Genomic DNA, 23,338 nt, shown 5'->3' on the forward strand with positions numbered 1-23,338 from the left:
GGAGCACAGGAGCCAGCTATGCTGTTTTTGTTGGCATTGAGGAGCCTTCAGCAAAGGTAAATCTCTAGCTAGGGTGATGCTCCTTTTGTGCTGCTTGGGTAACATAAAATTAGCAGAGCAGGACTGAGAATCTACCTCGCAGTCTTTGAACTCTAGAATGTTAAGTGTGTTAGTGGTTTTTCTGAGATGATCAACTGTCTACTGGGTACTTTACTCACACCACAAACTTCTTCCACTGAACAGATGTCTGATGGTAACTTTCAGTCACTATTTACCAGGGTTATATCTAGGGTCCTACCAAATTCACCGTCCATTTTGGTCAATTTCATGGTCAGAGGATTTTAAAAATCGTAAATTTCACGATTTCAGATATTTAAATCTGAAATTTCACGGTGTTGTAATTGTAGGGGTCCTGACCCAAAAAGGAGTTGTGTGTGTGTGGGGGGGAGGGGCGGGTCGCAAGGTTGTTGTAGAGGGGGTTGCAGTACTGCTACCCTTACTTCTGTGCTGCTGCTGGCGGCGGCGGCCCTGTCATCAGAGACGGGCGGCCGGAGAGCGGCAGCTGCTGACCGGGAGCCCAGCTCTGAAGGCAGAGCCGCCAGTAGCAACAATGCATAAGTAAGGATGACTTCAGAATTGGGCCCTTGACAGAGGTGAGAGTAAGCCGGTCCAGTCCGATATGGTGTACTGGTAAGAAAGCCGCTGATAACGGCAGGGGGCAAAAGGGGCAGCTACCCTGGGGCTCCAGCAGTGATTTAAAGGGCCTGGGGCTCCCGGCCACCACCACTCCTGTGGCTGGAGCCCTGGGCCCCTTAAATCACCACAGAAGCCCCGGGCAGTGGGGGTGGGGCAGCGCTGAAGGGCTGGCTAGGGGATTTTGGCCCCTGCCCCGCCCCTTCTGCCAGAGGCCCTGCCACTCCCAGGGCTCAGAGCTGCCCCCGCCCCACCTTGCCCAGGACCCCAGCCACCCTGCATACCAGTAAGTCATTTAAGTTACTTTCACCCCTGGTCCTTGGTCAGCAGCTGCCACTCTCTGGCCACCCAGCTCTGAAGGCAGCAGCGCAGAAGTAAGGGTGCCCTGGTATGGTATTGCCACCCTTACTTCTGCGCTGCTGCTGGCAGGGTGCTGCCTTCAGAGCTGGGTATCTGGCCAACAGCCACAGCTCTCTGGCTGCCCAGCTCATAAGGCAGTGCAGAAGTAAGGGTGGCAATACTTCGAACCCCTAAAATAACCTTGCAGCCCCCCCACCTGGAACTCCCTTTTGGGTCAGGACCCCCAAGTTGAGGAATGCTGGTCTCCCCTGTGAAATCTGTATAGTGTAGGGTAAAAGCACACAGAAGACCAGATTTCATGGGGGGAGACTAGATTTTTACGGTCCGTGATGCTTTTTTCATGGCCATGAATTTGGTAGGGCCCTAGTTATATCTGAACCTAAGAGTTGAAAGTTTCCATTTCCCAAATCCTTCACCCTTTACCTCCCTATTCTAGCGCCACTCAAAAAGCCTACTTTGAAGTTAGCATGCTTAGAAAAGGAAACTAAATGAAACATTCTTTCTGAGAAGAAACCTGGAGAAAATCCAAAACTACCAAGAAGTTACTGTTCAGAGAAGAAGCCTACCATTCAATATGCTCAGTTAATACAGAGACAGGGAGAATAGAAAACGATTAAAAACAATATGAGCTCAACTTGCTTAACCCTTTGGCACTGGTGGTGGTGATGCTCCCAGTGTTGTGTGCTAATTCATCATGCATTAGGACTTTGCATTGATGTAATTCAACAATTAGCGTCAAGGGACTAAACTTCCCTATATGATTCAAGCTGAAATCTCTCCAACTCTTTTATTTAAGGCCATTAGATCACATGAGACCTCCTTTCCGATGTATTTTTTCCTATTCATTGCAGAAGCAAACACTTTCAGTTCATAAGCTTCCTGCCTCCTAAACCATAACGACATTTTTTTTTTAAATCTGCTAAATCTACCAAATTTTACCCTTGATTAAACCAAGGCAACCCAAATGAAGCCAGTGTGGCACAGCTTGGCCTCATGTGTAAATGCATAGACTGGTTTTGCATGTTGCACTCTGTAGGCCCTTGTGCCAGATAGCTTAAAGAGTTAAGGAGGCCTGAAGTTTGTTCGGACCTCTCACATCTGCACATTTGCTCCCACCAAACTCTAGCAAGTTTGATAATCATTTAAAGGGATGGGGGGAGAAGAGGAATAAAGGCAAATCGTTCAGAAATTTCTGACTGCTCCATCTTGTTTCAGATGAATTGAGTTAATAAATGAAACAAATCAATTTGCTTTACCCTTTTACTGCACGTCTTTCCATCATTCCAAGTGTAGGAGGAGCCACTGGAATATTCACTGCAAGCACTTGATAGAGAGAGTTCACTGCTACTGCAACTGCTCCGGGGATATAGGCGACTGGGCCCTGTCATATTTATTTGACTCTGGCATTTCAAGGCAGGTATACTGGATTTCACATTCTGCTGGCATTCCTAAAACACAAGAAGAAATGCAACAATCTTATGGGTAAAAACAGATCCCTTTCTCTTCTACCTGATTGATTTGGTTAATAGGGCAAAATGCAAGTGTGCCATTTATACTTGCCTAATATTCCATTAGGATCTGGTAATATTAATGAATAGATATAAAATAAAAAAAACAATTTAATGTTTAGCTTTATTAGAACAGAAAAAAATCTCAATCCCTCCAATTATTTTTATTTACTTACTATGGCTTCAGCATTCTGCTGGTCTTTCTGCAAGAGTATTTTGAATCTGTGTGAATTATGCTGTAGATATTAGCAGCATGCTCCAGTAAGATATCACAAACTAAGTTATAAGAGTACAAGTACATCTTGACAACTGCATTATAGCCCCACAATATAACAGATGAGGCTCCACCAACTGGACAAGGTAAATTAATTTAGTGTCCCAAACAGAATGTCCATTGAGAATGGAATCTCTCCATTACAGTCTAATTCTGGTTTCCTATCTAGTCCAAACCTTTGTCTAAGAAACTCTCGGATGCAGGACAATCCATCTTTGTGTCACTCTCAGACAGCTGAAGCCTCTTACTTATGCAATTTATTGACACTTTATGGCTGCCTTTAGTACTTGGGTAGTTATCGCCCCTCTCCAAATGCAATTTCAGCTGACTGTGACTAAATGCCAGCTTTGAGGAAGAGAGTAATGAAGAGCAGATAGCACGTTAGGTAAAATATTAAACCTTTGTAGGAGTATCTAGGATGTGTGTAATTTATATTCAAACTAGTTCTCTTGTGCCTAACAATGCTAGACTTTCTTTAATGTTAAGTGCCTGCACTGTTATGCTGTTATGATGATATCCTCGTCTGCCATATAGAATCAGAAACTTTTTTAATTACCAGGAATACTGAAGAGCAACATGACTACATTTTTCTGAAAGGTGGCTTAGAATTTCATTAAAACTAGAAAATAACCTCACAACCAAGCCTTAAGCAATATTTATTGATTTCCATTCTTGTTTATAGCCTGATGTAGTTTTGCTTAGATGGGTGTTTTCACATTTATATCCCAATAGGATACAAACAAATCTAAGGTTATATAATACATGAGCGGCTGGCAAAACTGTCAAATAGATTCAATGGATGTATAAAATGTTTCATGGAAATCTTTGGAAAATATTCAATTTAGAGACCATTCTCCATATACTCTGTTCCATGCTGGGTTGCTTTTTGTGTGTGTGATTTCCCCCCATTTATTACTACAAAGGCTGTTTGGCTGAGAACAGGATTTTTATTGCTGAGGAGTTCCTCAGCGACTGCTGCTCATTCCTCAAGTGACATCATAATACTCTGTCTGTAACAAACCTAATTACAGGGCAAATCATCGCTCCCTGTCATGGACAAAACCCCATGATCAGAAAAATCAGTCAGCAGTAGCAGCAGAGAGTTTCACCTCATGTCCTCCTAAGCGGTGAAAGGGGTGTAGAAGAACTGGTCTCCAAACCCTCCGGAGTGCCAGGTAATACACAGAGCACAGGCTTCAGCATTTCTGCAATAGAGTCCCTTGGCTTTCACCACTGGCATCATTCACTCCCTCTGCTGTCACTAGTTCCCCCTGCTATGCCTGCGTCCTCCCCTGCAGGTAGAAGGCATGGAGGCCAACAGTAGCATTGACTTCTGCTTATTATGGTATTTCAGCTGTGGTGCTAGATAAACATACAATGTTCGGTGACTGCACTCTGGGTTCCACCCCATATAACAGGACAGACATTTCCAAAGTGCCTAGTGCCTGCCTGGAAGGACTGCTGTAGATTCTGGGGAAGGGGAGCACATAGCATGGTGCAGAGCCCTCACTCCCCTCCCCCCACCTTCTGCTGCTTTGGGAGCCTTCCCATCCCATCCCCTTTTCCCCTTTGTGCCTTAAGGAGGAGAGGGACATCAGGTCCTATGATTTCAGAATAAGAAGCAAATGGACATCTAAGCAAAAAGTATTTTCATGTAAATACCCTTAATATTTACAGCAAGTAAGAAAACATGGAAAATATAGTGTGCATCCCGAGAATTCTCTCTGAACAGAACGTTCTCTCAACTTCCTCAATTTTAAAAGGAGGCTGGGTTTTTCTTCTAGGAGTTGTCTAATTTTTTTTTTTAATTCTGTTTAAAAAACCTTTAAAGATTATATTTATGATGCATTAATTATATATAGTTAACTTGCACACTGGTTAATTAATTTGAATTGCATAATCTGAGTTTTTTCCCCTAATCATGACTTCTAAACCATCACCTTTAATGAAATTAGAGTACAAAAGCTGTCTGTATGAGTATAATTTAAACATGTAATTGTTGTTAGGAAGAAAAGACAACTGACTGAATCAAACAATTGCAGGGAGAAAACTGCATACTTAGAAAAATCTAACCTGAAAGCTAAATTACAGATTGTATAGAGGGTCATTAACATCTTTTTGAACCTTTGAAACAATGGCTTTCCACTAAAATATGTATTATTATAAAGCGGATTACATTTCTGATGACACTTTTATACTTTAAGATGAAAGGCATAGAAAGGCTCAGTTTTCTGTTCTCATCTGCTTTATTTCTCTCTATCTTCATGTGACTTTTGTTTTTAAAGCTACTTTTCTCTCCGTCAATGAAACATGAAAGCCCTACTGGTTACAGTTTTGCCAAATAAGCACAAAGCTAACCCCCAACTTTAATTAAAAAAAAACCAAAAAACTGCAGAGACCATGAATTTTTAAAAGTTCATACATAATATATCATAAAAGTAGGATGAATAACATGGTACATGGGCTTTAATAAAAAGCTCCTTGACCATTTCTCAGAGATTTTGAGATGTAATCAATACCCAAAAAGGTATATTGGGGACATTGTCAAGATTTATGTTTTTTTTTGCACAGAGTGACACTTTCTGTGTACTATATCAACCAGAGACATGATATTGAATTTCAGAGACCAGAAGAAAGGAAAGTATTGTTATCTGTCTCAACAATGGCTCACCCATGACATCGCACTTCACAGACAAAAATGAGTGCTCCAAATGAGGCACTTAAAGACCACACAAAGACTCACATGAATCTGAACACCAGTAGTTCGTGATTGTATCAAACTTCTGTTCCTTTCTACATCTGAAAGCAAATCCCCAGACGAGAGATCTAAGATGCGTGAATGCAGTTTCTGGCAGAAGAGAATGACCAAAGCATAAACATTTGACAAATATGCAACAGATCAGCATTTTAAAAATTCCAAACCGTGCAGTTAAATTTCAAAGGAGAATAAAACCCTGTGGTAAAAGAGCACTTGTCCTAATTTGAAAGTTTTCCATTTTACTGCTTACTGAGTACAGGACTTGATGCACGAAAATTTTTCATCCAAAGAAAACCGAACTTTTTCTCCCTGTGACTGTTTCACAACTTATCATGATTTCACATGCAATAATGACAAAGTAATAGGACCCCAATCATATTTATCCATAGAGTTTGGAAAGTTTGCATTAAAGGAGCATAAAAATGAATGATGAAATTAACATTTATAAAGCAATCAACACATTAACCTTGTTTTATTTAGCAGTTGCTACAGCTTGAGTGAATGATTATAAAAGTGACCCTATTTCTAAACGGCATTGATCTTGTGAAGTCCTGCCTTGCACACATTTTAACTCAAAGTCATTAATGTCATCTGTTAGGAACAATTAATATGAATAGAAAATAATTGCATCAGGGAGCAAGGGACTCAGAGGATTTTGTGCATTAATATTCACATGCTGTTCAATTACACACTCAGTCCTTTATTTCAGTTTTGCTTGGAAGGCCTGCTAACCTGATGCCATTTCCCCCATATTAATCTGTACACTAATTACCAAGGCTTTCTGTATAGAATAAGTCTGACCTGTTTTAATTTCAAACGTATGATTTATCTGAATGCTGTTTCTTGACCAATGACTTCAAAAGAAAAAAATAGCTATATCTGCTCTCCAGCTGGTCATGTGAGCTAAGCTTTTTGATTATAGATATTTGGGATCTGATCCGCAGTCCACTGAAATATATGAAAAGGTTCCTGTTGACTTCAGTGAGCTTTGGGTCAGGCCCTCTGGTAAGATCCTGCCCACCCTCCTTGCAACCACAGAAGAATCAAGACACTGGAACTGCTCAGTTCATGTTGTGCATGGCTGTGGGTATTGGAAAGGGGTGAAGGGGAAGGAGAGGCTGCAGCAAACCTGCCAAGAAAACTTGGTACCCTAGGTTACACTGTGCAGGACACACCCTATAGGCATGTGGAGACGATGCAGCGGGGCAAGGCAGTGGGCCCGGAAACTGTTTATCCATTTGTCCACAAATATTAGTGTGAGGGGGAAGCAATAGCTTGCAACCGCTAATCTTACCGATATCCAGCTGGAGTATTGGCAGAGCAGCTCTACACAGGCTTCTGCAAGCTGGGACTGAGGCTTCAGCTCAGCACCACATGCAGTGCTCAGCCTGCTTGTCAGGCACTCACCTCTACAGTTTCTTCCTCTGGAGAATGAATCATCCATAAATAGACATCTCTTCTTCCAGCCTTTGCTGGTCACATCCAGAATTGCAGACTGACTTCTATTGCAGGCAATTTAGTACTTTTAACCACTAATTATTAATTGGGGAATAATTTTGCAGGAGTTACATATTCATCTAGTTTTCATTCAGTGTTTTGTTTTAACCTGTGCTATCCTGTTTCAGTAAGATTATGGGAAACTGTTTGAATGATGAATGCTCTGTATAATCATATTTCCTATAACACAATGTTGAATAGATGCCACAAACACTTTGCATTCAGTATAGTTTTCATTATAAATATTTACTACACCGAGTGTACATGTCTTCTAACACAGTGTCAGTTATATCTATTCTCCAGTTATTGAATGTGAACCATTTAAAATATCGTTATTGTAATTGCAGGCTGATGTTTGCCCAAAATTTAAATACTGCCTAATTACACCTTTCCAAGCTCACAGGTTTACAATGAACTCAAAGTTAGCCTTTAACTGAAAGTCTCCCAACTGTATAGTTGAGCCACCAGAAAATTCAAATTGATTCAGACACAGGAATCTTTGATGTGATGCAAAGGTGTTGTTAGGAAGGACCATTTGAAAAGGACTGTCTTTCCTCCAAAAAGACCAACTTCCTGGTCTCTCCTTGCAGAGGATTTTTAGTGCAAGTTTCTGTACTTAAGCCATGCATGAGACTGGAAAATTGGAGAAGTGTGAAGGGAATAGACACTAACGTTTATTTCCCAAGAAAACATACTGGAAAAATTACTTCAGGAGTTTTACATCTTGAAGACTTGCTTCAGAGTTTGTCAGTCCCTAAAAATGTTTTGAAAATACTATTTTATTGTACAGGAGTTAGCAATACAGATGGCCGTAAATAATGAAGTGAACAATATAATTTGTTATAACAATAACAGTTACATGAAACTAAGTACACTGCTATATCATCCTTGTGAAACATAATGCCAGCTCACTCAGCATACTGAGTCAGCAAGAAGAAAATAAAATCAGGAAGGAGAAAGAAATAATCTCCCAAATAACAACCTAAAATTAATTAAAAATAGTAAATTGTTAAAAGTTATATATTATTGGGCTCAATACAGGGGTAAATGGGTGACATTTAATGGCCTGTGATATACAGGAGGTCAGACTAGGTGATCTAATGAATCCTTCTGCCTTAAACTCTATGAGCCTATAAATAATAAAAGTAAATCAGCAAAATATAATAAGAATAATAGAGAAGAAAGGAAGGAAAGTGGGTTCTCAAGATCTATAATACCATTACATATCTGTATCAAATAGACCAATTAAGTAATCATCATACTGGAAACGTTCACCATCATACTAATCACAAAAGGATGTGGGGGTTATAATGGATCACAAATTGAATATGAGTCAACAATGTGATTGAGTAGTGAAAAAGGCCAATATCACACTGGAGGGTACTAACAGGAATGTTGTATGTAAGACACAGTGGGTAACTGTCTCATTCTTCTCAGCTGGAGTATGTTTCCAGTTCAGGGCGCCACACTTTAAGACAGATGAAGAGAAACTGAGAGAGTCAGAGGAGAGCAACAAAAATGACGCAAGGTTTACAAAACCTGACTTGTGAAGAAAGGTTAAAAAACTGGGTACGTTTAGTTTTGAGAAAAGAAGACTGAAGGGGTAACAATCTTCATATATGCTAAGAGCTGTTATAAAGAGGATGGTGATCAATTGTTCTCCATATCCACTGAAGGTAGGACAAGAAGTAATGGGCTTAATCTGCAGCAAGGGAGTTATAGGTTGGATATTAGGAAAAGGTTTCTAACTATCAGACTAGTTAAGCACTGGAGTAGGTTTCCAAGGGAGTTGTGGAATCCCTCTCATTGGAGGTTTTGAAAAACCAATTAGACAAATGCCTGTCAGGGATGGTCTAGTGTACACAGAAAGGAAGCTTGACTAGACGACCTCTTGAGGGCCCTTCCAGTCCTACATTTGTAGGATTCTATGAAATCAGCTGTAACAGATACATACCCAGCAGAATGACCTACATTAACAAAGTTTAAAGAAACAGAACAAAGTTTGGATTAAGATAATTAAGGAAATAGAGCCACACAGCAATGAAACAGTAATTATAAAGTAAAAATGACAGGAAAATAATTTCCCCCCACATTCATTTATTTTCTCCAAGTGATAAAGTCAAAAAATAAAGAAGTATAATGTTGCTTATTAAAAATGTCAATACATTTACAAAATGAAAAAATATTCTACAAAATGTGACATCCCCCCCACTGATGACTTCATCTCACAGAAGCTCCAATGACATGATGTAAACTATACTGTATTGATCACGGACGTTCTCACATGACACACTTGTTTACATCACAGCATCTGTGTAATGATACCTCTGTGCTGAAAATAATTTGGTTTTTAAAATATTGTTGATGCCCTTGGGGTTCAGCAGAGCAAAATGGAGTACAGAAGGAGATTATTCTTCTTGAAGTTTGTGTAATATGGAGAACTTCCATGCATGAACTTCCCTTGCCTGAATAGAAGAGGCCATCAGGTGCACACATGGCATCACCCTTATTGTCCTTGAACTGCTGTGGATCGAGGCACACGTGCATGAGAATGAAGCAGTCCTGAGCTGGGGAAATACATGTTATCCTCTCACCAGCCCCCATGCAGAACACTCAGGAAAGTTAATACAGCCTAGGCTGTATCATTTTTTCAGAAGTTTTTCTCTTTTCGGTTCCAAAAAGCCTATAGAAATAATACACTGTGAAACAGTTCTATTGCCCCATACCAGATAATGTTACAACCCCCCCCCCCCCAATAAACACTATGATTTGGTATCTAGTTTATTTAATAGGAGTTTCTAAAGATAATGTCTCCATTATGGAATTGGATCCTGCTGTCTTCTGGGCATTGAACAGAATGCACAGAAATGTTTTCAGGGAGACAGGGGACATCTTATACCTGTTTCTTGCAAGATTGGTGAGAGTTCTAATTCAAGCTAAATACTACACAACCAATATATTAAGCATGTATTCTTCATATGCTTAATTCTCAGAACGAAGGGGCAAATTATGTGTATGGAAACACTGAAAATAAAAAATGTAACATGGATTTCAGCTTTACACAAATTAGAGTTTACAAACACTGGCATATGGTGAAGATTGCCTTCCAAAGAGACCAGCAAAATTGGTCATGTATTGGAAGTGGGCTTTAACTAAAGAGCAAAGAAAGTGCACTGAAAACCTCAAAGATGCTTTAAAGTGTTTTCTTACGAAGTGATGCTATTGGAAATGGTTCTTACTGCAGATCTCACTGTACTTAATTATAATATTATAAAATGTTGGAACATTTCTGAGAACTGTACTCTTTTTGATCTACAAAAATGTATGAATTTATTATTATGTATAATTGTTAGCTATACTTACTTATTTCAGATCTTGGAAGTTATAAATATAATGGAACATTGAGAATTAAACTCCTGCTTTTCTACTAATTAATTACTGTGCTATAAACAGAACTTTATATCCATTGCAAAATACTGTTTAATCTAACTTTTCAGTACACGAACAACAATATTTATTTATTTTCTATTTTCATAGTTTATAATGGCAATACTGACCTCCATGCATTTCCCCCTAGTTAATCAGGTGGGTTAAGGATTTGCATTCACCTCCTCTCGCTGTTTATGAATTGCCAGGAAATGCAGTGTCACAGTAATGCTGTTACGTTTGCATATGCCTTTTCACCATTCTTTTCATACTGACTACTGATATTACCTAGTGTCGTTTCAAGGGCAATGCTTGGTCCAAATTTTCAAAGTTCTTTTCCTCCCAATTCCCTAACAACTTCCTTATTATTTATCCTGACAATCTACCCTTACCTCCGACATATGCCATTCCTCTTAATGATTTGGATCTGTAAAGGGTCCAGCTTTGTAGAGGCCCTTTTCCAGATGCCAGAGTGTCCACTGTCCTCTTTACCACTTTTCAGAGATCTCTCTACAAGAGTTGAAGCTCCCCAAAGAGTATTAATGGCACATGCCTGTCTATTTCATAAGATGCCTCATCTGCTTTTGCTCCAAAGTGGAGACTGAAGTAATGCGACTTTCCACACCAGGAGTTCCAATTTCTGGGGAATAAGATTTGGTCCTATCTTGTAGGCTGCACAGAAAAGGTCCAAAGGTATATCTCCCTAGTTTCTGTGTAAAGAGACCATCAGTAGAGGATGAGGAAATAACAGCATGGCTCTCAGTAGCAGAAAAAGGAGTTCAGTTTAAAAAAAAAAGAAAAAGCATTTTCAGGAGAATGAACATGAGGATTCGAAACTAACTTTTCTCCTGATCTTCTCTGTTAGGTGCCTGTAGCATTCTGAGTAAGTGTCCACATTTAGGATAGTTTCCAGCCCATATTTACTGGAAGTAAACCATGAACCTCTGCATTCTGCATAACTGGAGTTAGATCTTTGCTTTTAAATGTTGGCTGGCTGGGTGGAATATTGTCTACAGACACCCTTCAAATGGCATAGAATACTTTGTAACAAACATTTGGACACACACAGCACCTTGGTCCTGAGGACACCCAAGACAGAGCCGGATGCCAACCAGTCAATCTGCAGAAGTCTCCCTGTCCATCCCCATCTTGCACCATCAATTGCCAGGGGAAAAAAGAGGGTGGGGTACTTGTAGATAGAGGCCATGGCCAGAGAAGTGCTGAGCCAAACCCTATCCTGGCCCCCTTATTTGGGTGCAGAACAATCATGGGGCTGAAAAAGAATGACAAGTTACTCACCTGAGGCAGCTGACAGAATATATGATAGGTAGTAGATCCACCAGGGGCTCAAGTGGATAACTTCTTCAGCTCACACGTGCATAGCAGGCCCAGGTTTAAGCAAGTACAGTAAAAACCAGAGTAGGAACCTTATGCTATCTTAAAACAATTCTAATATTTGCTTGTGACTGTTTAACAATAACACCTTATAATATTTGTAAGGCTGACTAAACCTTTAGATCATTAAAAGCCATTAATAAACCTTTACTCTGAGTCCCCATTTTTGGACATGCAAACTTTCGTAATCTTGTATGACTCTAAGGCACCATAAAACTGATCATAAAGGGAATGCAAAATGCAAGAAAAAATTGATGAAAATTAGCTCCATAATGTACAATCTTTTGTTCTTTCTGCTGCTCTGAGTATTGGTTCCAACAGGACAAGTAGCTAATGACAATATTTGGTGATACTTCTAAAGGTCTATTACGTGGAATCTGTGTCTTGAAAATGCAATGAATGTCTGTAGCCTTACCTCCCATGATATTTAATACTAACATCCACCTTATCAGTGATTCAGGTTTATTACTTTGTTCTTCTCTATAGCCTAACTGGTAGATTTAATAAAATTAGCTTGCCTTACAGTTTGTATCTGCAGAGTTGCATCCTTATTTTCCTGTAGCTTCAACCTTATAGTTGCTGTTTTGTTTTCTATCCTACAGTAAGTGAATCCCAGGATATGAAATGCCTCATAGTGATATAAGCAAGCAGTTGGGGATTGTTATTTATTGGTCTTACAAATAGCTGTTTGAAATGTAAGGAACAAAATTACAAGCTTACAATATTGCTCAGTATTAACAGTGGGGAAAGTTATACACAAAATAAATAGTAAAGGATTAACTCTAAAACATAGTTCAGTAAGCCAAATAATTTCTTAGTATAAAAAAGAGCTTCTAGCTATTACAGAGAATTCATCCAGTCAAGTGGATTTTATTTTGATTTTCTATTAATCTAGCAAAAGTATTTCCCTGTTGAAGTTTTAATTTGTTTATTTCTGATTTTTTCCCCCTCCTGTCAGGATAAAGCCGTTAAAAGCTAAGTCAGGAGATACAAAAGATGCCAGACTTTACATTCAAACCCACCCTTAATAGTGGCTTGTCAGCTTTGCTGGCAAATCCTACAGGCGAGTTTACTGAGACTTAACTGACAACATTCAAGACAAAGTACAAGGATGTGATATTACAAACGTTTGTATGGAAGATTAGGGAGTTACAGCTACATCAGAAAATCTTGTTAACAAAGCAAATCCACCACAAAATATAAAACAATAGTTTTGTGTCTGCTTCAGAGTCTACAGGCTTGTTACACTTTGTTGTAATCAAGCCTTTCAAAGATAGGCAGAAGCAGTGAATTAGATTCCAAAAGTACTGAGAAAGTTGAAAGCAAAAATTCCTAAATGTCCTCGAGTGTAAATTGTGAGGTATTAAGCACATATTTGATGCATAAACATAAATAGCATAATCTCTCTGTATTCTTCAGTTGCCTGTGTTACTATAAGCCTAAAATTATTCCTCTTTCAAATCCTCCTAGTTTTATTAATTTTTATAAACTGCTTTAAATAAAAGCTACACTGACAGATTTAATGTAATCCTCTCTGATCCTTGCTTTCATTTTATAACTATATCAGTGTTTTCAAGTCTTGAGAACTCCAAAATATTAGTTCTTATTTTAATAGCATTAAGTTAGGAGTGTGTAAATACAGCAGAAACGATAAAATCAACTAATTTGTTTTTTTGGGAAAAATATGTATAAAGTTCCCTATGGTTTATAATTATTGTAGAGTCAACATTTTACACCAATAACCTGGTAATCAGCTCGCCAGAAGGTAAATGATTAACGCAATTAATTATTTCATTGAGCTCACTGAAGACTCCTTGCGTATTTCATGACAACATCTTTCCTGCAAAATGCATTCTGAGGTGTTCAACCCTCCTATTAAATATCAATCTTCACTTTCTGTGCTCATTTGTTTCACATAAAAAGCAGTAAATACTTTTCATAAATACTTTTCTATTGATCTAAAATGAATGAAGTAAATTTTCCTCCCACTTTACTATGGGATGGCCAAAATCACACAGATACAGCAAGTTATGTGTATATGAAAAATTGTAACATAGAATTCTGCAAGTTATGACACCTTATCTTTTTTATTAGTCAGTTTCAAAGACTTTTCATTTACATTTCAGCGTGGTCAGAATCACTCCAGAATACCATTTTATACTTCTAACTTTTATGACAAGGAAAATCTATACCATTTATCTTTTATGACCTGCCTTACAGAAGATATTTGTACTTTAACACAAAAAGGCAGGCCTGCCTTTTATTCTGTCAGGGTGCCCAAGTGCAGTACTTTAACATATGAATGTGAACAGCTATGCTATTGCTTAGGTTCCATCTATAAAATATGCACTGTATAATATAGAAGTTATTTGATTATATACTATTAATTAATTTCATCATGTGATTAGGTAGCTTATATCAGGATAGCCAGCGATATATCATTTATAGTATAATGTAGTGTTGGCCTCTGTCTTTGTGATTCTTATTGTTTTAAACTTCTTTTCACATTCACTTCCTGACTCTGTCACTAGAACCAAAAATCATCTAAAGGAATTAGGCAGACCTCAATACGATCTTGTTATTGACATTTATGTTGATCGATGTTGGCTCTTACAGAATTGGAATCTGCAGATCAATTCTCTTATTAGATTCTTTCTCACTGCTGCCATGATCATTTTATCACACAAGCTGCTGCTATCAAATGCTGTTTTATCACTTTATAATGGGATAAGCTAAAGCTTTCCTCCAGCCTAGAGTTAGAAATGAAAACTGTCTTGAATCTCAAGATCACTTACTCAAGTATTCAGAAATATCCTAATCATTGTGTATATTTTAAAAGTTAATTTAAACTAAATTCACATAACCCCCACAAAATTATTTCCCATGCTAAAATTCCAACTTATTTCCAGGGGGAAAAAGGTTAAATATTAAGGGCTTAGAGACTGGCACGAATCTCCCCACCTCCTCTTCTGTATTTTGAGTCAAGGCAGTAAGTGAGCCTAGGAATGAAGGGATTTTCAGTAGAGATAATATCAGGAACAAAAACTCTGATGTCTGGAATGAAAAGAAGCACATAATTCTCTTTCTCTCTCACACACACAAACAGAGCACAGGACAAAATGTATGTACAAGGATAGTTGCAGTTTTACGTCTTTAAAATTTGTAAGGATAATTATACAAAATGCACATGTGGCTCTGCAGGAATGGCATTCCAGCTCCTGTTAAGAGAGGAGTTCCTCACATTAATTTAAATCTCTGATAAAATAAATTAGCTTTTTTATTGTAAGGTTAAACTATGAGACTATGATTGTTATGTATTACTTCAATCCAGGCCTTAATGGTATTTTAGCCCTGTGGTGGGCAAACAGAAACTATTTCAAGCCTTCCAAAGGCTACTAAAACATGTGCAGATGTCTGGAAAATTAATACTATTATCTAACTCTAACCTTTTGCCTGTAGGAGGAAAAGGAGAGACAAGGCTCAGGGAAGATATTTTAAATCAATACATGGCAACAGAGGAAGGTAAGCACTGCTTTGCTAGGAAGTTCAGAGGCAACAAGCTGGTGTCCCAAATAAGCATCATATTACATATTTTCAATAGATTCCTTCTTGCATAGTTTTAGCTGAAATAATTCATTTATTCTATAAAAAAACAGAAGAGATAAGCATCATTTTCTATAATCTTCTTTCACTGCAGTTTCTCAAAGTCCAGCATGTTAGACACTGAAAAGATTCATTTATTTACATGACAAGAACATGAATTTGTCAACGTTAATGTTGAACAAGCCATCTTTTCCTTTCCCAAAATGTTCTGTATTTTGAAAGTTGTTTTTGTGTATCTTATAGAAATGTCATAGATGGTGGGGCCGGTTGGGGGTGGAAGGCAGAGTAGTAGCAGGATTTACACAAAATGTCCTCATTCCTACTTTCAAGACTTTCATAACTTTTTAATAAAAGTTCTTTCTCCAACACTGATCAAAATGCAATGTTTTCTGCTCTGGAAAAGCAATTCCAAATTCTGAACTTTTATAAAGGTTCTGTTAAAAAGCCTTAGCAGTCTGGATGGAAGGTGTTTTATTGAACACTTTTTCTTTAAAGCGTCTTTTGGAGGATGGGCAAACTGATTTGAAAATAATCAAAGGCAGTCACCCAGCTGGTGTAAATTGTCAGCTTCACTGCTCCTGAATCTTTTTGTCTATTTCTATAAATGAAGATTCTGAAGTGTTCAATTAACTCTTTTCCCCCCAACTTTTTGTTAATGTCCTCGAAGTCCCAACATAGGGTGAGAAAACCTAATCTTGTGGAATTTCCAGCCCAAGGCTAACTACCTCATGAAAACACTTAAGCACTTTCCCAAAATTACAGGACAATAAACATGTGCAGGATTGAACCATAACTTTGCAAACCCAAAGCCTTGAATAAGCATCCCAATTTTGGCTGTTTATCTGAGCCAGACCCAAATTCAGCATCTTTAAGATTTAATTGTCCTGTTCCAGTGGTTCTAATGAGGGATTTATTCTATAGATTACAGGTCTACTGGATTAAGCAAAGAACTGGGACTCAGGAATTCTTGATGTTTAGCCTACCCTTGTTTCAGGCTGCTGTATGGACATGAGTATGTCACTTAACTCTCTGCTTCCCCATCTGTAAAACAAATATAGTGATACTTATCACAAAGGAGTGCTGTAAGCAGAGCTGGGAAAATAGTGGAAAAAAATCGATTTTCTAACTTGTTCCCTAAATCTGATTCAACGAAGCAAGGTGTCTTTTTAAAATTCCCTTTTCCATGAACATTCAAATAGCTGGGGTTTCCCCCCCTCAGCTTAACGATGGAGTTTCTGTTCGTGTCCACAAGTGTATTCAGATGCAGATATGCACACTCACACCAGAAGTCTTTGCTTGATGACCCCATGTATAAAAACTGGCGTTGAGGTTTTGGGCATGAGAGTATTAGAAGGAAGAGACTGGGGGTTATGTCTACATTTAGAATGCTGCAGCAGTGTTTCAGTGGAGACACTACCTATGCTGACAGGAGGGCTTCTCCAGTTGGTGTAGGTAATCTACCTGCCCGAGAGGTGGTCGTGAGGTTGATGGAAGAATTCTTCCATTGACCTAGCACTATTTACACCAAGGGCTAGTTTGGTATAGCTTCCTCCTGCAGGGGTGTGGATTTTTCACACCCCTGAGAGATGTAGCGATACCGATGTAAGTTACTAGTGTAGACCAGGCCTGGGAGAGTGAGAAAGCCAAACCAATCATTTTTAATAAAGAGCGTGATCACCCAGCAAAAGGAGAAGGACGCAGAAAAGCATAAAGGGGCATAATCTAAAGAGCAGGTTTATTTTTTGTTTTCTGAAATCTTATTTCCTCCTCTGCTGCTCTCTTTAAACTTGCCTGGAGATTCTGAACATGTTTCAGACCCTGGAACAGAGACTGTGCAATGTGACTAGCTACTGAGGTGGAACAATTATTCTAAGGAACTACAACTGTACAAAGCATAAGATCTTGTATATTTTACTGGAGTCATATGGAAGCTCCTTGGTATGATTGGGTGGGTCTGCTGATCAAGAAAGGACTATCCCATTCCCTCCTGAGAGCAGGAGTGGGGCTGGGGATGAGCAAGCAGGGGTGCCACTTGGTGTAGAAGGGAAAGCCAAAGATTAGCCACCGCAATTACTCGGTATGATTGTGACAAGAGAATACTGAATCTAAAATCTGCTGAACAGCCAATACATCTGACTGGTCTTCCCCATCTTCACTCAGGAAAGATTCTAGATATCTTTAAATCTGGGTCCATGTAAGCAGACAAAAACAATCATCTATGTTTTGTAAAGAAAAAAGGAAAATATTTAAACAAGATATATTTATTTTCTGCTCTGCTTTTCTCACTAAAAAACACTCTCCACTCCCTCCCTGAGAAACTCAGCACCCTCAAGTCATTTGTCCAGGTTCTTATTTATGGATGACTAGGTCATTCAATCAGAGAACAGACAGCATACCATAGTTGGCCAATCACACAGACTGAACACAAACCCCCATATATCAAATACTCAAGGGACCACTGACATGGAAGAGTTCACACAAAAAAATCCCACAGCGCAAAATAGGTTCCTTAAAAACTATTTACAAAACAAATCTGAATTATGAACAGTACAAATCAAAACCTGTTCCCTGACAACTCCTGGAGAGGAAAAGGCACCAAATCAGACAATGAATTGATCATAATAGTGTGACCAGATCTATTGGGAGGATTAACTAAATGGTTTTTCATGGTGATCTGAAGACAAATGCTAAGCACTGTTATTGAGTCAAACTGTGGTCTTGCAGTAGCATGGCAATCAGCTGCACAGACATGGACCTTGTCATTCCTGAGAACAGCCAGGCCAGGTGTGTAAGGGAAAGGGGAAGACAGTCTCTCTGCCTATGTGGTGGTTTGGACCTGTGCTCACCACCCACAGTGAGGAGCCTTGTGCTGTTCCTGTCTCCCCTGTCTCTTTGTGCTGGGCTTGCAGAAGTCAATGCGGTACTAAAGTTGCAGATCTGCCATGGACTTGGCTTGGGAGTACACAGAAAGACCAGGATTAGTTCCTAAAACTGATATCTTGGCACAGAAAGAGGATAGTGTTACAGGAGTCAGGTGTTTTCCCTTTCTGCCTCACACTGTGCTTCTAGATGACTGATCCCATTTTGGAGCTGTTGTGAGACAACCATCTCCAGGTATGTGGCCTATTCAATTTCACAGTGTTTTGACAGCTGGGGCAGCAGAGAAGTAGTGTCCCTCCACAGCCACCTTAGGGCTTAAGGGAGTCACAAACCTGCCTATGGTTGTGGAGCCTTATGAATCTATCCCTGGATGGGAGGAGAAAGTGCCAGGTTTTGCTTAGGATTCTGTGGCCTTGTGCCTCTAGCTAGCTCTTCTCTGTAGAGAAAAGCAGGGCCAAGATTTGGTCCACGAAATAATATTATGTTGACGAGATTTTCAGAAAAGATCAGCTCCCATTTTGGGATCAAATAAGTGTCCAGAATTCCAAAGGTGCTCAGCATATTGACTGAGCACTTGAAAATCTGGCCCTGAGCTCTTTTGAAAATCTGGTCCTACGTGCTATTATATGGAAGACCAAAATTAAAGGTTATTTCTATTAGTTATTCCCTCATGGGCTGGGAATGACTGGTAATATTGCAGAGGCAAACCTCTGTCCCTTAAGGAAGGCCATATGTCAGGTTACTGTCAAGTAACTCCCAAGGACTGGTTTACAGAATAGCATTTAAGGCGTCCTTTAAAAAAACAAGGTTATATTCTTCCTCAGGTTCATGTACAATATATGAAGTCCACAGACAAATGTACAGTATGCACAAGTCTTATGTACACTGGAGGTGGACATATAAGGAAGAATTTTAGTCAACAGAACATAAGAGGAAACCTGAGAAGAGTATGTATCAGTTTTTAAAACAATAGAATATTAAAGTTTAAAATTCAAACTCTACAAAATGGGTGTAGAATAAAAACGATTCACATCAATGACTTTGTAGTTGAGAAAGACTAAAGAGTGGGCATCTCTTCGAGATTTCTAAAGTACTGTTATTAATTCAAGATGTCATTATCCTGATATGCTGGTTTCCATACTTCAAATGCAGTCAGTGAGAGTTTAATTCATAACATTAAAGATGCCCTTGTATTCCACACAGGACACAGACAAATCACCACTCCTCCCCGTATCCTGAAAAAGGTGAGTGACTAATGAAACATGGCTTGCTCACGTTTAGAGACAAATTAATTTTAATACCATCTAAAAATGCAAAAGAATTAGAGTTAAGTCTAGCAATATGCTGCAAAATGTTTAACAACAAAGGTAACTTTTCCCTTCAGCCTGCTTTTATCAAGAAAGAAGACAGATGGTAATTTAAGAGTTAAAGCACTAATGGACTCTTCAGTTTCATTGAGCATCTATGTGCTGATTTTATCTTGCAATACAGTATTTCACATCCTCAGCAAAGTCAATAGAGATTTAGTCAATAGTGTCACAGCCTTTGGATGAGGATCTGAATTTTACCAGTATCAAACCATCATTACAGAAGATAGGTCATATGGGAAAGAAAGGAGCACATTAGTAAAATTCAATACAAAAAGATTGGGTTGTTTGACTAGCTGTTTCATGACTCATTATGGATCACATTTCACTTTAACTACTACCCCATCTCTTCTTACTACTGTGCAATATATATAATAGTATACAAAGTATACAGAATATATGCCAGGGAAATTATTTGTTTTGTAATAGATGGCAGCACAAAATCTTATAGAATAATCTTGTTTGTTAAAATCACTTAACATAACTTTAGTTGGAGTCATCTGGTGAGAGTCCATGAAGTTTAATTTAAAATCACTTGCAAATCACACTGACTTGATAAAAGTTTAAAAATCTTACAATGTAATCAAGTATAACCTTTACAGGCATAGACAGTTTTAGATAATAGAGCCATAGGTTTGATATTGTTTCACAACCCAAAGTTCTATCACCATGCTATATAAAGTAGTAATGGGAAAAAAGAGATAATAAAATAAGTGAAATTTTCAGGGAGTTTCACATATTCATTTTAGTGATGCTACAGGTAAATTAATCCTCTATTTTTATTACATCAGCCATTAATTTCATATAAATACATATACACACATATTACACACTATTTTTTGAGCAGTAGGCCTTTGTCTAAATTTCAGTCTTTTAAGATAACCAAAATAAATACTTCATATTTAGCAACATTAATAATAATGTTTATACTTCCATACCGTTTTAGAATTTCAGTAGATTTCTCTTTTACAATAAAGAACAGAAACCCTCTAAATCTTTGAATCATTTAATCTTATGCATTCTTTTGGAATTTCATTTGGGAGTTATGGAGTGTGAAATATTCACCATGATGAGAAAACAATTATCTAGCACACCTGTTGCTTATGCATATTGTGTTTACGACAGTCCTGCAATGGCTATTATTTTATTCCGCTGCATAATTTCAATGAGGGGGCTTTGAAAGTTGATCCGATGACATGAAATTACACTTTTATATGTAACACATGGCTAGTGCTTTGCCCATTGTGATAACACTAGAATGATGTCTGTTTTCCAAGTCAAACTAATTTTCCAGTCTGGACTCCAGTGAGAAAGATTTCTCGGTTTTAATGGGAAATTGAAGGAGTCTTAGCCTAAATATACAAGTTATAAAACAAACAGGATAATATACACTGAACACAGAAATGCATCAACTGCAATATATTTACATCTATTGAATCTTTGATACTGTCCCTGTCATAAAATTGATGGTGATAAATCTTTGTATCATCTAGGCTGCATTCATTAGGAAAATTCCCCACACTGTTCATGCGCACTTTATGTAAACTTAAAAAAAAAAGTAAACAAGTAAATGCCACTGCTTTCTATTTAATTAAAACCTACCCCACCCCACCCTACTCCAAACAAAGAGCTAATTCAGTACCACATCCCCAAAGAGTAAATAAATGGTCTGGAGCTGCTAATAAAAAATACAAACACAGCTGATAGAATTTTCACACAGTTCAGAGTGTAGAATAAAGGCTACCTATAAACAGCTCTCACTTAGACTTTGACCATTTACCCAGGGATTTACATGACAAGCTGACATCTTATATTTATGTTCAGTAAATACAGCAGGTTGAAAAACCAAGGTGCCCCTGAGTCAAGTGGTTGCTTCTCTTTAAGGAAGGTGTGATTATGAGGAACAAAATACAACAGTGGACAACAAAGAAAAGTGTATCTTTTTAATGCTTTTATAAAAAGTTTAAAGTGTAGGGCTCCTCTGAAAAGCAACTGTAAAAATGGTAGCGTAGGCTTCCTTGTTTCTTGCCTTTCACTGATTCCTACATTTAAAGCATTCAGTTTACAAGTATAATGATATTTTTTCCTAATGATTATCTCTGCATACTCACCTTGATCTACAAAAGCAAAATTGGATTTTTTCCATTGAGCACATCCCCATCAGTAATAAAGGTCCTTACACGCAGGCAACCCCATTGTCTATGCTATGGCCTCAGTGTATCCTCACTGACAACAATTTGCCCCCATGGAACTGAGTGAACAATTCTGGTGAGGATGATGATGCATAAGATGGAATGGAACCTACAGCTCACTCAGTCTCAGCTGTATGTATTTTTATTTTTGTCACTAAGAGCCTGGCGTAAGTGTTCTCTTGATCCACACTTCCGCTGAGTAACATCCATCTTCATTCATCAGGACGATGCCCACATATATCTTTCAACTGTTATAATAGATTGTATTCCTATTTCAAAATAATTTATAAATATTACACTAAAGACCATTTATATTTTGCCTCAAAACCATTTACTCAATTTACTGTTGGTAGTCTTTCCCTGGCAATTTATTGTCAGTTGAGCAGAGGACAAATCTTGCTTTCAGAGGTTGGATGTGAAAAGTGCCTCCATAAAATATCACAGAACCTCATGTTTGTATAGACATGGAAAAGCCTTTTAATGCTTTTATTTGGCAGTCCTAAAGGCTAATAATCTGTGTTATAAGGACTTGAGAAGTGCTGGCTGCTGAGGGTTATTTTCACTTAGAAGATTTGTCATGTTCACCAGGATTATATGCTTGGTGAGCTTTGTTCATTTTGAAGGGGTGGGAGGGGGAGATCAGAAAGACTCCAGATGCTGAACTAGGAGAAGCCAGACATGACAAGTAGGAGATCATAGAAACACATACATTAGAGATGGAACTCATCTATTAGGTCAGTTAGTCCATCATACTGCTGATGAAAGATTGTTCACCATTGTGCTATATCCAGTTTAGTTTTCAATGTCCCAAATGATGAGGCTTCCATCTCTTCCCAGGGGAAACTATTTCACAGTGTAACACAACTCATTATCAGGAAGGTTTTCCTAATACTGAGAATATGCCTATATCAATGTGAATATGACTCTGATCCAGCAAAGCACTTAATTTTAAGTACTCAAGTACTTAATTTTAAGCCTGTGAGGAAGATTCACTGGGTTCAAATGCCCAGAAGTGTGACTAGTAACAGTCAACAGTGAGTGGGCAGGATACCGCTGCTGGAGAAGTTGGTCATTGACTCTCTAATCTCTTCCTTTTTATCTGAGAGATCTCTCAGGATTGAATTGGTCAGTTGTTCATCTGATCAGTGGGCTGTACTGCAAGGAGGATGAAAGTCTCAAGGCAGGAGACCATCAAGCTGGAGCAGAGGGAAACAATCCTATAGTTGGGACCCACCTTCCAGATGAAGTCAAGCTATCCTCTTGCTTTGAGTATATCCCTCCAGCCATGGGGACTCTAGTTATTATGAAGGGATGGGCAATAGTAGTAGGGGATTTGATTATTAGAAACATAGACAGCTGGATTATGTGAGAACTGTGAGAATGGC

The 23,338-nt window shown here is 38.5% G+C and overlaps 1 protein-coding gene across 11 annotated transcripts in view; it reads right to left on the bottom strand.

The window, feature by feature from the left end:
* Nucleotides 1–23,338, bottom strand: part of NCKAP5 (NCK associated protein 5) — a 587,437-nt gene that overhangs the window by 81,783 nt on the left and 482,316 nt on the right. For all 11 annotated transcript variants that reach the window (XM_074967251.1, XM_074967249.1, XM_074967241.1 and 8 more), the window contains 2 exons: nt 5,579–5,683; nt 2,310–2,501 (listed from right to left, as the gene is read on the bottom strand). In XM_074967251.1, the coding sequence (XP_074823352.1) occupies nt 2,310–2,501; nt 5,579–5,683 (297 nt within the window). The remainder of the gene's footprint in view (nt 1–2,309; nt 2,502–5,578; nt 5,684–23,338) is intronic.

This window comes from Natator depressus, chromosome 11 (genome assembly GCF_965152275.1).
Source record: "Natator depressus isolate rNatDep1 chromosome 11, rNatDep2.hap1, whole genome shotgun sequence".
NCBI lineage: Eukaryota > Metazoa > Chordata > Testudines > Cheloniidae > Natator > Natator depressus.